Source organism: Aotus nancymaae, unplaced genomic scaffold (genome assembly GCF_030222135.1).
Source record: "Aotus nancymaae isolate 86718 unplaced genomic scaffold, 86718_ANA_hifiasm-v0.15.2.pri h1tg000009l, whole genome shotgun sequence".
Taxonomy (NCBI): domain Eukaryota; kingdom Metazoa; phylum Chordata; class Mammalia; order Primates; family Aotidae; genus Aotus; species Aotus nancymaae.
The window spans coordinates 23,769,150-23,784,352 of record NW_026988420.1 but is presented as its reverse complement, the minus strand read 5'-3'; the positions used below and the strand labels follow the sequence as shown (position 1 = coordinate 23,784,352).

The window sequence follows — 15,203 nt, the reverse complement described above, 5'->3', positions numbered from 1 at the left end:
AGGAATGTATGTCAGGAGTTTGCTTTTGGATATGTTAAGTACAGGTGCTCATTAGACATCTAAGTAAAGATGTTGAGAGACCGCAGTTGGTTATTCAAGTCTGGTCTGGAGTTCAAGAGACACATATGGGCTGAATCAATAATTAGTCTGTTTCCTACTATAGAATCTGCTTTTGCAACTCATCCATACTCTCCTTCCCTGTTCTTATTGCCCTTGGTGAGAGTACCATTTACTTTCATTTGGATTACCGTAACTTCCTTCAGTCTTGCCCTTCTATTGTTATTTTTGCCATTCTTCTAATCCATGTTCTTTAGCCTGAGTTTTTCCTAAAATATAGTTCTCTTGATGTCTCACATGCTTAAATCTTCAATGGCTTCTCATTACTATGAGAATAAAATCCAGATGTCTTAGCCTGGCTTAAAATATCTTGTGTGATCTGGTACCTGTCTCATTTCTGGTGTCATTTATTTTTGTTTATTATTTTCTGTTCTTATCATCCTCACCTCTTTCAGTGCCTTTAGAGCTTTTGCACCTTTACACTTTCAAGTACTATCCTTCTATTATTTTGCTACATACTCCCAGCTTCTTACCTGGCTAACTCCTTTTTCCTTTCAAGCTTTGCTTAGATAAAGACTCTCTTCGACGAGTATGGTTAGGATGCTCTTCTTTATTCTTGTGTGGTTCTTACTATAACATCGCTGATACATCTATGTATTCTAATTGTCATTTATTTTATAGTCACATCTATTGGACTTAAATTCTTTGAGGCAAGGAATTTCTCTGTCTTGTCTAGCATTGTATCTTTGTTGCCTAACATAGTCTTTTAGTTGCTTAATAAATATTTTTTATCTTAATGAAAGACAAAATAAGTAAAATCTTGATTATAAAACATGTATGCAAAATGAGGCAAAGTTTCTACACAATACCTAGGAGTATAAATTAGATGTCCTTTGGATACCTAACACTTAACAAAAAATATGCAGGTTGTGTATGAAGAACACTGTGCTAAGTTGAATAATTGTAAACACATGCCATGTTCATGATAAGGAAGTTGAGAAATTGTCAAGATGTCAAATCTCTCAGAATCTATTTACAACTGCCTTGCAATTCAAATACAGTTCAAATGGATTTTATTTTTGGACCTCTTGGATTGCTCTTAAGTTCATGTGGAAAAATAAAGAGGCCTGAGCACGGTGGCTCATGCCTGTAATCCCAACACTTTGGGAGGCTGAGGCGGGTGGATCACTTGAGGCCAAGAGTTTGAGACTAGCCTGTTCAACATGGTGCAACCCCGTCTCCACTTAAAAAACAAAAACAAAAAATTAGCTGTGCATAGTGGTGCATGTCTGTAGTCCCAGCTACTCAGGAGGCTGAGGCAGGAGAATCACTTGAAACTGAGAGGTGGAAATTGTACCACTGCACTCCAGCCTGGGTGACAGAGCAAGACTCCATCTCAAAAAAACAAACGAACAAACAAAAAAATGAACAAAATGTAGATATGGAGAAAAATATTTTGAACAGCCAATGAATAAAATGAATCATAGATCTATACTAGTTAAGACAGAGTGATAGCAGCGTTAACAGTAGCACAGAGAATAATGGAGCTGAACTAGTAGCCCAGAAAAATAGAAATAACATATTTAGACACTTAAGTATGTGATCAAAGTGTAACTTAAAATCAATTGAGAAAGATGATTAATTATATAAAATCATAAAGAAATATCAAATGTTTTGAAAAACAGAAAATTTGATTCTTACCTCAAACTATGTACCAAAATATATAATTATAATATACAGATTGAATATCCCTTATCTGAAATACTTTGGACCAGAAGTGTTTTGTATTTTAGATTTTTGAATATTTGCATAATACTTACCAGTTGAGCATCTCTAATCTAAAACTCTTTAATCTGAAATGCTCCAATGAACATTTCCTTTGAACATATCCTTTGAGTGTTATCTTGATGCTCAAAGTTTCAGATTTTGGAGCATTTCAGATTTTAAACTTTAGCTTTAGTGATTTATTTTTACATATCTACCTAAGCACCTTGCTATACTCTTTTTTCTTAGCAAGTTCCCAATTTTGTTCAATAGCGACCGCGCCACCCCCAGTGGTGGGACTGCCCTACAATCACATGTTCCACCTGACTGCTACTGCCAGTGCCCAAGTACAACCCACATGGGCCCAAGGACTCGTCTGCCTAGAACCTATGTTTGTTGTCCAGGGCCCCAAGGACTGATGTGACTAGGGCCTGCTGGTATCTGTATACATGCCACCTGGGCTCAAGGACAGACCCATATTGGGTCTGGCTCTTCATCTTTATCACTAGGAAAGTCATACCAAAGCCCCCACAAGCAACTGCAGCCTAAGCCACTGAGGAATTATCAGACACTGCTAATGACTATACTGAAGAAATCATTTGGAGTCTACGTGGCTGCTCCCACCCAAAACCGCAAAGACCCTACTTAGCCACTTCTGTAAATACACCTACAGGAAAAAGTCTTAGCTTATTAAAGTTACTCTATAAAATTAGAAGTGATTATTACAGGAGGTAAACAGATATCACTATAGGGATACAAAAAACATGAAAAAGAAAGGAAACATGATAACTCAAAGGAATACCGTAATTCTCTTGTAGCACACCCTAAATAAAAAGAAATTTATAAAAGGCCTGAAAGGGAATTCAAAATAATGATCTTAAGGAAACTCAGTGAAACACAAGAGAACATAAGTTAAAGAAATATAAAGAAATCAGGAAAACAATTGATTAGAATGGAAATTCAACAAAGAGATAGATATAAAAAAATAAACAAATCCTTGAATTGAAGAATTCAATAAAGGAAATAAAAGATACAATCAAGATCTTCAACAGTAGACCAGAAAAGGAAAAGAAAGAATTTCTGAGTTTGAAAATAGGTCTTTTGGAATAACTGAGACAAGCCATAAAAAAAAAAAAAAGAAAAATAGAAAAAAAGAATTAAGAAAGCCTGTGGGACATGTGGGACACAATTAAGCAAATATATATTTGTATTTAGGGATTACTGGCAGGAGAAGAGATGGGAAAAGGCATAGATAACCTATTTAATGAAATAATAGCTGAAAACTTTCTAAGTGTTGGGAAAGGATTATACACCCAGATACATGAGGCTCAAAGATTCCCAAATATATTCAACTCAAAAGTCTTCTGTGAGACATATTATTTTCAGACTTTTGAACAAAGACAAAGAGCAAATTATAAAAATAGCAGGACAAAAGTGTCAAGTCACATAATAAGGGCATCCCCATTAGACTAATAGCAGTTTTTCAGTAGAAAACTGACAGGCTAGGAGATAATTGGATGACACATACAAAACACTGAAAGAAAATCACTGTCAGGTAAGAATACTATACTCAGTATAGCTTTCCTTCAGAGATGAGGGAGAAATAGTCTTTCCCAGCCAAGCAAACTCTGAGGGAATTCATCACCACTAGACTCCCTGCTTAAGGGAGTCCTGTATCTGGAAGCAAAAGAAAGCTGTATCTACCACTGTTAAAACACATAATAGTATAAAACTCCCTATAGAGCAGATATACAAATGAGAAAGGATTCAAATATTGCCAAACTGCAAAGATAAACAGAGAGGAAGAGAGGAACAAAGGATACACAAAACAATCAGAGAACAATCAACAAAATGACAGGAGCAAGTCCTCACCCATTAGTAATAACCTTGGTTATAAGTAGTGTAAATTCTCTAATTAAAAGTTATAGACTGGCTGAATGGATTGAAAAAAAGGGATGCAAATATATGCTTCCTACAATAACTCACTTCATCTGTAAAGATGCAAAGTGACGGGATCAAAAAATGTATAAAAATGAAAAGCAGAAGTGTGCAGGAATAGCTGTACTTATATTCGTCAAAATAGACTTTGTCAAAAAACATGACAAGAGACAAGTTCATTATATAATGATAAAGAGACCAATTCAGCATGAGAATATAACAGTTTTAAATGTATGCATGCCCAGCACCAGAACACCCAGATGTTTAAAGCAGATATTATTATGTCTCCAAAGAAGGAGACACTCCAATATAGTTGTAGTTGGAGAATTTAACTTTCTGCATTTGTCAGACTATCTAGGGAGAAAATTGTCAACGAAACGTCAACCTGAAACTGCACTATAGACCAAATGGATCTAACAGACATTTATAGAATATAGCATCCAGTAGGTGCAGAACACACATCTTCTCTTCAGCGTATGGAACACTCTCCAGAATAGACTGTATGTTAGGCCAGAAGACAAGTCTCCACAAATTTTAAAAATCAACATCATATTAAGTATCTTTGTAGCCCACAATGGAGTAACACTAGAAATAAGCAACAATGGGAACTTGGGGAACTGTAAAAATAATATGAAAATTAAACAACATGCTTCTCTAATGTCCAATAGGCCATGAAGAAATTAAGAAGAAAATAAAAAATATTCTGAATTGAGTTAAATAGAAATAAAATACATCAAAACCTTTGGAATATAGCACAGACACAACTAGGAGGGAAGTTTATAGCAAAAAATGCCTACATTAAAAAAATAGATTTCAGATCAAGAACTTAGCAATGTATTTCAAGGAACCAGGAAAAGAACAAACCAAACCCAAAGTTAGTAGAAGGAAAGAAATAATAAAAATCAGAGCAGGACGAAATGAAATAGAGACAAAAACAGAAGACACATTGCTGGGTGAGGTGGCTCACACCTGAAATCTCAGCACTTTGGGAGGCTGAGGTAGGAGGATCATTTGTGGCCAGAAGTTCAGACCAGCCTGGGCAGCATAGTGGGACTCTGTCTCTATAAAAAATAAAGAGAAATTAGCTGGGTGTGGTGGCACACATCTGTAGTTCCAGCTACATGGGAGGCTGAGGTGGGAGGATCACTTGAGCCTGAGAAGTCAAGGTTTCACTCCAGACTGGGTAACAGAGTGAAACCCTGTCTCAAAACAAACAATTTGAGATTAAAGAAATGAGAAGTTGTTAAAAAAAGAAAAGATTCAATTGATAAACCATTAGAAGAAAAAGAGAAAAAGCCAAGTAAAATCAAGAATCAAAAAAGGAGACATTACAACTGACACCACAGAAATAAAAAGATTGTTAGAGGCTAATTATGAACAAATGTTTGCCAACACATTGTAAAACCTAGAAGAAATGAATAAATTTCTGGACACTTAGCTACCAAGATTGAATCAGAAATAATAAAAAACCTGAACAGACCAATAGTGAGTAAAGAAGTTGAATCAGTAGTAAACAGCCTTCCAACAAAGAAGGGCCAAGGACTGGATGACTGCACTGTGGAATTATACCAAGGTTTTAAGGAAGAACTAACACCAATTCCTTTCAAACGATTCCAAAAATATGAAGAGGAGAGAATTCTTCCTAACTCATGCTACAAGGCCAGCTTACACTGATACCAAGACAAGACAAGGACCCAACATAAAAAGAAAACTTTAGACCAATATTCCTGATGAACTTAGATGCAGAAATCCTCAACAAAATAGTAGCAAACCAAATTCACCAGTACATCAAGAAGATAATACACTATGATCAAATGGTATTTATTTCAAGGATGCATTGCTGGTTCAACATTCACAAATCAATAACATTTATTCTTTTAATTTTCTATAAGCTGTTTTAAATTAAGCATATTGTATATTAGACATAAAATGACTGTTTTAGTTAGCATTCTTAGAGCTAATTTCATAATCCAATTAAAAATATAATCCAATTAATATACTTGCAACTTGAGTGTGGATATATTAATTTTTATAACTCTGTCCTGTATGCTATTCAAATGAGCTATTTGTAGTTATTCTTATGCCCAATGGTATTGGTTTCCATAGTATATGAAAGTTTTATTTCTGTTTTTCCTTTTATATCTTCAAATATTTACTTTCCATAGTTTCTCTGGCATAAAACTACCAGATTCTATCTTCACCAGTTTAGGTCTTGGGATATCTATTGTTTTATTTGTTTTTATAACTTTTATTTAGAAGAGTTCCATCCCTTTTAGCTTATTTGATTATTAAAAAGTTCACTTACTACACTTTTGTATTTGAATGAATTACTCTCCATAACATGGATCTACTCTTGGTTTTACAGAGAGAAGAGAAGAGGAAAATATTGAAGAGAAGAAATTGATTAAGAAAAAAATTAAAGAACTTAAGTTTCTAGATTCTAAAATTGCCCAGAACCTTTGTAAGTATTATATTCCAATATCATTGAAAGACAATGGAAATATTTCTTTAAATGATTTTATTTTCTTTAAGACTGATTACTCAATATTTAGTATTTTCATTTTGTTATTATTTGCATGATAAATTCACAGACAACTATCCTTTAGGTAAATTATGGGATTAAATGCTTCAAAAGATAAGTACGTATTAGGAAATACAAATAAGAAAAGGTTTTAAAATGAAATTCTTTGTTTCATAACTGAAAAAGTACTACTCTTTAAAGTCCCTTTTTTAAAGTATAAAAATAAAGACAAGGAATTTAGGTAATGACATCATATTTTGAAAAAAAATTTGGTAGTGTATTACTTCTTTTATAACTCTGAATCTCTAATACTTGTGATACTTGATCACACATGAAGGAGGTTGGAATATTAATGGAAATAAGGCTGGTGGGTAAAGTGAATTCAATTATCCCATCTGAGCAGTTGAAAACCTTTCCTCAAAAGTTTCCTCACAACTTCTGAGTAGAAATATTTTAGATTTTGTTACTGTTATAGGAGCTAAATACTCAGTATTGAATTATTTTCTTGACCGAATTACTGTGAGTTAAGAAGGCAAATAGTTTTGCTCCTAACTCATTTCTAACTCCTTTAAATACATCAAAGGTAGTTATGCTTAGAGATGATATACTATGGCCTGTATACATCACTTTCTGATGGTGCAAGAGGGATACAAATAATCTAGAGAATCTAGAGTGATGAAGAGTTAACATGGTTTTTAGTTTGTTCCTCAATTATTGGATACCTCAACTGAGCTTTTAGCAAGTGTTGGAATAGAACAGTTCTTCAGCACGAGGATAAAGAGCCGTGCTACTGATTAAAGACGGAGTTATGTTAGAGGCAATATATCTAAATGGTAGAGTTGGCATTCCTTTTATGAAAATTTCAGAACCTCCTCTCCTTCATAATCACTTTGACCTTAACCCATCCCTTCTCTACGATGCAGGCCTGCCAAGATCCCCATGGATAGTATGGCGGCATTGATGTATTGGCCAGTAGTTAATTCTCTGTTTCTGGGCACTACTGATTGCACATCTCTGCCCTTGTCAAGTTAGTGTCACCATGTGACATGCTTGGACCAATGAAGATGGGACTGGAGATAATGTTACTTTTTGGATGGAAGCATTTTATTGATAGTTAAAGAAGCTCCCCCTGGCACTCAGAATAGCATTCAGAGTAGTGTCCATCATCCTGATACAGGGATCCTAATTAATGGAGCTCTGCATTTCTCATGTGATGAACATGTGGTCTTCATGAGAAATAATTTGTGTGTTTGTGCCTAGACCACAGAGATTTTGTGTTTTTCGTTTTTTACATGATACACATATTTTAGGGAATTCGCCTCCAAAAAAAACTTTGTCTCAGTTCAAAGCACTGTGTTTTGAGCTACCGTGTCAGATAATGTCAAAAAGTTCTGTATCTGTGATCTAAAAGAGATGATTTTATTTTGAAAAATGTTCATGACCTGCATTGCAAGTTACTAGTGTTGATTCTAAACATTCTTGTTTAGAATAATTCCTGAAGAAATATCATGGTTAATAGAATTATTTCTGGATGGATCAACTGTGATAAGTTAGCCTAAATGTCCACCTCAAAGTTGAATAACTTTTTGAACAAGTTTTTTCATTTATATATTGCTGAACATGTTCTACATGGGATTTCAAATTTAATTAAAACAGCTAATATATACTGATTACTTTTGTTTGCTAGTTCTGTATTTGGTCCTTTAATCTTCATTACAACTCCACCATGTGGGTATTAGCGTTGACAGTATAGATAGGGAAGCCAGCTGGTGGTTGTAGCAGTTAAGTGATTTCAATAAGGTTGCTCATTTTGAAAATAGCCAATAGGTTTAATGCATATCTGTTTCTTTTTATAGATAACAAAATAATGTTATTATGGAGAAGGATTCTGTTTGCCTTTTTTGATTTAGCTAGAGCATACATATCCTATTCATTTAATTGAGAAACATGTTTTAAAGTATAAGATGAAAAGATACAGAATTTATACCATGTCATATTATGATGTAATCTATTTTAAGATTATTCTTGCCCTCTCTGATTGTAACAGGCATTATGATTTAAGCTTTAAGAACCTTTAGCAGCCTATAATCTTTATTGTAATTATAGTTTGATTCACTACTGTTTTTTCTCATGAAATTTAGAGTATTAAGAGTCTCAATTCTGAGAAGAGTCTTAGTGAGAACTGTTTTGGAATGAGATAAATTGAAATAAAACAGTACTAGAATATTGATAACAAAATAGAGAGATTCATTTCTAAAGTTCATTGAAGAGAAATATTATGGATGTGTATTAGATTAGAATTCTGAAGAAAGAATCTAAAAGTCATTCACTTATTTACTTCTTTATTTAAAGATGTTTTTGGTTTCCCATATTTTTGAGTTCATAAAGGTTTTGGCAGAGATTCTGGGCCCAACAGGAAGGATAGAATTCCAGGAATTCTAGGATCAAGAGAAGGCTCAGGAGTTTTATAAGATTCATTTGTTTTACCAGATTTGTTTTCATTGGGTATAAGAACTATAAAAGAAGGAAACTCAAATGTACAAATTATCATCAAGCTTTAAATATTTATAAATTTCCTATCAGAAAACAAGCATGACTGGTTCCAAAATCTGTATACTTTACACTTTCAAACTGAATCCTAAGCTTACTGCTGGATCTGTATAGTCATCTTTTGAAAGATAAAGATGTATGTTAATAAAAAGATCCCTTCTGATGGATCTTTTGGACACTTTAACTGAATATCTCTCCTTTTCAGTAACTTTTTAAGTATTTTAAAAATTTATGTTTGTCTTCAGAGTTGTCTCTTAGGCATCAGGTCATTTTCAACTTTTGTGTATTTTTTTTTTTGTCCTTAGTTGTTAGAACAAATGCTTTCTAAAAGATAATCTATTCATAAACTATTTTTTAAACCCTTGTATGATCTTTGTATATGTGCTTAATAGTAGGTACTACTTTAATTACAGGATACTATCTCAAAGTAGTGAACAAATAACATCATGAGGAATGGGATATCTATCTCCTCAAGCATTTACCCTTGGTGTTACAAATGATCCAATTACATTCTAAATGTACAGTTAATATATTATTGACTATAATCACTGTGTTGTGCTATCAATTAGTAGGTCTCATTCTTTCTATTTTGTTTTGTACCCATTAACCATCCTCACCTACATCCCACCACCCCCACTACTCTACAAACCCTTCCCAGCCTGTGGTAACTGTACTTCTACTCCTTATCTCCTTAAGGAAAATGTTTTGAGTTTTAGATCCTGCAAATAAGTGAGAACATATGACATTTGTCTCTCTGTGCTTGGCTTATTTCACTTAACATAATGATCTTCAGTTCCATCTGTGTTGTTGCAAATGAGGGTATCTCATTCTTTTTTATGGCTGAATAGTACTCTGTTGTGTAGTATATCCCACATTTTCTCTATCCATTTTTGTTTTTTTGATAATAGCCATTCTAACAGGGGGTTAGGTGTTATCTCATTGTGGTTTTGCTTCGACTATCCTTGAAAATTAGAGACATTGAACCTGTTTTAAATACACCTGCTGACCATTTATATGTCTTCTTTTGAGAAATGTGTTTAGGTCTTTCGCCCAATTTTTATTTTGGTTATTTGTTTTCTTGTTGAAAAATTATTTGAGTTCTTTATATATTTTGAATATTAATCTCTTACCAGGTTATTTGCAAATATTTCCTCCTATTCTGTAGTTTTTCTCTTCACTCTGTGAATTGCATCTTTTGTGCAGAAGCTTTTTAAACTTGATGTGATACTATTTGTCTATTTTTGGTTTTGTTGCCTGTGCTTTCAAGGTGATATTTAAAAATTTATTACAGTGACCAATGTCCTGGAGCTTTCTGCCTATTTTCTTCTAGTAGTTTCTTAGTTTTGGTTCTTACATCTAATAGTTTCTTAGTCTCTTTTTCATTCCCAGCCTGTGGTAATAAACATTCTTCTTCTCTTTCTCTATGGGTTAAATTGTTCTGATTTTTAGATCCTACAAATAAGTGAGACACTGTCTCTCCCCTAGTCCTCCCCAACAGACCCCAGTTTGTGATACCCCTGTGTCCATGTGTTCTCATTGTTCAACACCCTCGTATGAGTGAGAACATGTGGTGTTTGATTTTCTGTTCTGGTGTCAGTTGGCTGAGAATGATGGTTTCCAGATTCATCCATGTCCCTACAAAGGACACAAACTCATTGTTTTTTATGGCTGCATAGTATTCCATGGTATATATGTGCCACATTTTCCTTGTCGAGTCTATCATTGATGGGCATTTGGGTTGGTTCCAGGTCTTTGCTATTGTAAACAGTGCTGCAGTGAATATATGTGTGCATGTGTCTTTATAGTCAAGCGATTTATAATCCTTTGGATATATACCCAGTAATGGGATTGCTGGGTCAAATGGAATTTCTATTTCTAGGTCCTTGAGGAATTGCCGCACTGTCTTTCACAATGGTTGAACTAATTTACACTCCCACCAACAGTGTAGAAGTGTTTCTGTTTCTCCACATCCTCTCCAGCATCTGTTATCTGCTGGAGAGGATGTGGAGAAATAGAAACACTTTTACACTGTTGGTGGGAGTGGAAATTATCACCAAGATATTTTAATGATGGTATGTCAATGTGGTTTGGATTTGCTTGTCTCTAATGACCAGTGATGATGAGCATTTTTTCATATGTTTATAATAGAACGATTTATAATCCTTTGGATATATACCCAGTAGTGGGATTGCTGGGTAAAATGGAATTTATATTTCTAGGTGCTTGAGGAATCACCACACTGTCTTCCACAATGGTTGAATTAATTTACACTCCCATCAACACTGTAAAAGTGTTCCTGTTTCTGCACATCCTCTCTAGCATCTGTTGTCTCCAGATTTTTTAATGATTGCCATTCTAACTGGTGTGAGATAGTATCTCAGTGTGGTTTTGATTTTCGTTTCTCTAATGACCAGTGATGATGAGCATTTTTTCATATATTTATTGGCCTCGTATATGTCTTGTTTTGAAAAGTGTCTGTCCATGTCCTTTACCCACTTTTGAATGGGTTTGTTTGTTTGTTTGTTTTCTTGTAAATCTGTTTTAGTTTTTTGTAGATTCGGGATATCAGACCTTTGTCAGATGGGTAGATTGCAAAATTTTTTACCCATTCTCTTGGTTGCTGGCTCACTCTAATGATTGTTTCTTTTGCTGTACAGAAGCTCTGGAGTTTAATTAGATCCCATTTGTCTGTTTTGGCTTTTGTTGCCAATACTTTTGGTGTTTTGGTCATGAAGTCCTTGCCTATGCCTATGTCCTGAATGATTTTGCCTTGATTTTCTTCTAGGGTGTTTATGGTGTTAGGTCTTATGTTTAAGTCTTTAATCTATCTGGAGTTAATTTTAGTGTAAGTTGTCAGGAAGGGGCCCAGTTTCTGCTTTCTGCAAATGGCTAGCCAGTTATCCCAACACCATTTATTAAATTGGGAATCCTTTCCCCATTGCTTGTTTTTGTCAGGTTTTTCAAAGATCGGATGGTTGTAGATATGTGGCGTTGCCTCTGAGGCTTCTGTTCTGTTCCATTGGTCTGTATCTCTTTTTTGGTACCAGTACCATGCTGTTTTGATTACTATAGCCTTGTAGTATAGTATGAAGTCAGGTAGTGTGATGCCTCCAGCTTTGTTCTTTTTGCTTAGGATTGTCTTGGCTATGCGGGCTCTCTTTTGGTTCCATATGAAGTTTAAGGTGTTTTTTTCCAGTTCTGTGAAAAAGGCCATCGGTAGCTTGATGGGGATAGCATTCAATCTGTAAATTACTTTAGGCAGTATGTCCATTTTCATAATATTGATTCTTCCTAACCATGAGCATCAAATGTTTTTCCATCTGTTTGTGTCCACTCTTATTTCTTTGAGCAGTGGTTCATAGTTCTCCTTAAAGAGGTTCTTTACATCCTTTGTTAGTTGTATTCTTAGGTATTTTATTCTCTTTGTAGCAATTGTGAATTGGAGTTTGCTCTTGATTTGGTTCTCTTGTAGTTTGTTATTGGTGTATAGGAATGCTTGTGATTTCTGCATGTTGATTTTGTATCCTGAGACTTTGCTGAAGTTGCTTACCAACCAGTTTCAGGAGATTTTGGGCTGAGACATGGGGTCTTCTAGATATACAATCATGTCATCTGCAAATAAATACTATTTGACTTCCTCCTTTCCTATTTGAATACTCTTTATTTCTTTTTCTTGCCTGATTGCTCTGACTAGAACTTCCAATACTATATTGAATGGGAGTGGTGAGAGAGGGCATCCTTGTCTAGTGCCATATTTCAAAGGAATTGCTTCCAATTTTTGCCCATTCAGTATGATATTGGCTGTTGGTTTGTAGTAAATAGCTTTTATTATTTTGAGATAGATTCTGTCAATGCCTAGTTTATTGAGAGTTTTTAGCATAAAGGCTGTTGAATTTTATTGAATGTCTTTTCTGCATCTATTGAGATAATCATGTGGTTTTTGTCTTTGGTTCTGTTTATGTGGTGAATTATGTTTATAGACTTGCATATGTTGAACCAGACTTGCATCCCCAGGAGGAAGCCTACTTGATCATGATGGATAAGCTTTTTGATGTGCTGTTGCAATCGGTTTGACAGTATTTTATTGAAGATTTTTGCATCTATGTTCATCATGGATATTGGCCTGAAGTTTTCTTTTTTGTTGATTCTCTGCTGAGTTTTGGTATCAGGATGATGTTGGTCTCATAAAATGATTTGGGAAGGATTCCCTCTTTTTGTATTGTTTGGAATAGTTTCAGAAGGAGTAATACCAGCTCCTGTTTGTGTGTCTGGTAGAATTTGGCTGTGAACTCATCTGCACCTGGGCTTTTTTTGGTTGGTACGCTATTAATTGCTGCCTCACCTTCAACCCTTGTTATTGGTCTATTCAAGCTTTCAACTTCTTCCTCATTTAGGCTTGGGAGGGTGCAAGTGTCCAAGAGTTTATCCATTTCTTCCAGGTTTACTGGTTTATGTGCATAGAGTTGTTTGTAGTAATCTCTGATGGTAGTTTGTATTTCTGTGGAATCGGTGTTGATATCCCCTTTATCATTTTTTATTGCATCTATTTGATTCTTCTCTCTTTTCTTTTTTATTAATCTGGCTAGCAGCCTATTTTGTTGATCTTTTCAAAACACCAGCTCCTGGATTTATTAATTTTTTGAACGGTTTTTTTGTGTTTCTGTCTCCTTCATTTCTGCTCGAGTCTTAGTTGTTTGTTGTCTTCTGCTAGCTTTTGCATTTTTTTGATGTTGCTCCTCTAGCTCTTTCAATTTTGATGATAGGGTGTCAATTTTAGATCTTTCCTCACTTCTCATGTGGGCATTTATTGCTCTAAATTTCCCTCTAGACATTGCTTTAAATGTGTCCCAGAGATTCTGTACGTTGTGTCTTCGTTCTTGTTGGTTTCAAAGAACATCTTTATTTCTGCCTTCATTTCATTGTTTATACAGTCGACATTCAGGAGCCAGTTGTTCAGTTTCCATGAAGTTGTGTGGTTCTGAGTTAGTTTCTTAATTCTGAGACTAATTGATTGCCCTGTGGTCTGAGAGACTGTTTGTTATGATTTCTCTTCTTTTGCATTTGCTGAGGAGTGATTTACTTCCAATTATGTGGTCAGTTTTAGAGTAGGTGTGATGTGGTACTGAGAAGAATGTATATTCTGTGGATTTGGGGTGGAGAGTTCTGTAGATGTCTATTAGATTTGCTTGGTCCAGATCTGAATTCAAGTCCTGAATATCCTTGTTAATTTTCTGTCTCATTGATCTGTATAATATTGACAGTGGAGTGTTAAAGTCTCCCACTATTATTGTGTGGGAGTCTAAGTCTCTTTGTAGGTCATCTTCATGTATGTGGGTGCTCCTGTATTGGGCCCGTCTATATTTAGGATAGTCAGGTCTTCTTATTGCATTGATCTTTTTACCATTATGTAATGCCCTTCTTTGTCTCTTTTGATCTTTGTTGGTTTAAAGTCTGTTGTATCAGAGACGAGAATTGCAACTCCTGTTTTTTTTTTAAATTTAGGTCATCTTTCAACAGTAAATCTATTTAGGGTTATTAAGTAGAGTATCTGGTATGGATTGCTGTTGTTGGTGCAGTGCTAGGGAGTACCCTAAGCCTAGAAGTGATTTGGCCGGTGCAGCCCAGGCTGGAAATTTTTTGCCCCCACAGCTGGCCTAGTATCAGGCTTACTTTTGTGATTCTTAATGCTGTTGCAGTCCAGGGTGGTTCCTGAAACCCATAGCTTCTGTTGCCTATTTGCCACTGAGGATTTTCTGTAAACGAAAGTTGCTGTAGTCATTTCTTAGTGACATGGGCCAGAACTGAAGTCTTTCTCAAAGGACCATTAGATTCCTGTCTGGTACCAGTGTAAGTCTAGGTGCTTAGATTGCAGATACCTGTCACGAATCAGGGACCATGAGCGTTTTACAGTAGTGGATTTGTTGTTACAGACAAAGGCAAATTTCTGTGTTCCCTTCCCTCTCTTTTATTCAAGTGGACAGTATCTCTTTTTTTCCTATGGTGCTTGACATTGGGGAAGGGATTGACATCGGTAATGTAAAACATTCTTTATATCATCAATGTATCTTTCTTTAGTATTAGACTGTAGCAGGTACAATGATTTTTCACTTGTTTTCTCTCTTTTGAAAGTATTTTCACATGTGGCTAATTGTTCAAATTCATGTTTCTGTGAGGTAGGGGTGGAGAATTACTGGAGAGCCCTACTTCACCATCTTCAGTGATTATATTTTTTGTACATTCTAGTGTCTACTATGGAGTTATTTTTTGTAGTATTATAAATCTCTATTTATTCATACCATTTACATATTTTATCTTGTTCTTGGGACATTAGGGATTATATAGACATCTGTGAGTTCTATCATAATTATTTCAT

General features: G+C 35.0%; 1 protein-coding gene across 1 annotated transcript in view; it reads left to right on the top strand.

Annotated features, from left to right (window-relative positions):
- The window catches only part of LOC105727117 (protein diaphanous homolog 3), a 345,513-nt gene that overhangs the window by 79,468 nt on the left and 250,842 nt on the right, over positions 1-15,203 (top strand). Inside the window, exon 13 of the mRNA XM_064373482.1 lies at positions 6,125-6,220. Within this exon, the coding sequence (XP_064229552.1) occupies positions 6,125-6,220 (96 nt within the window). The remainder of the gene's footprint in view (positions 1-6,124; positions 6,221-15,203) is intronic.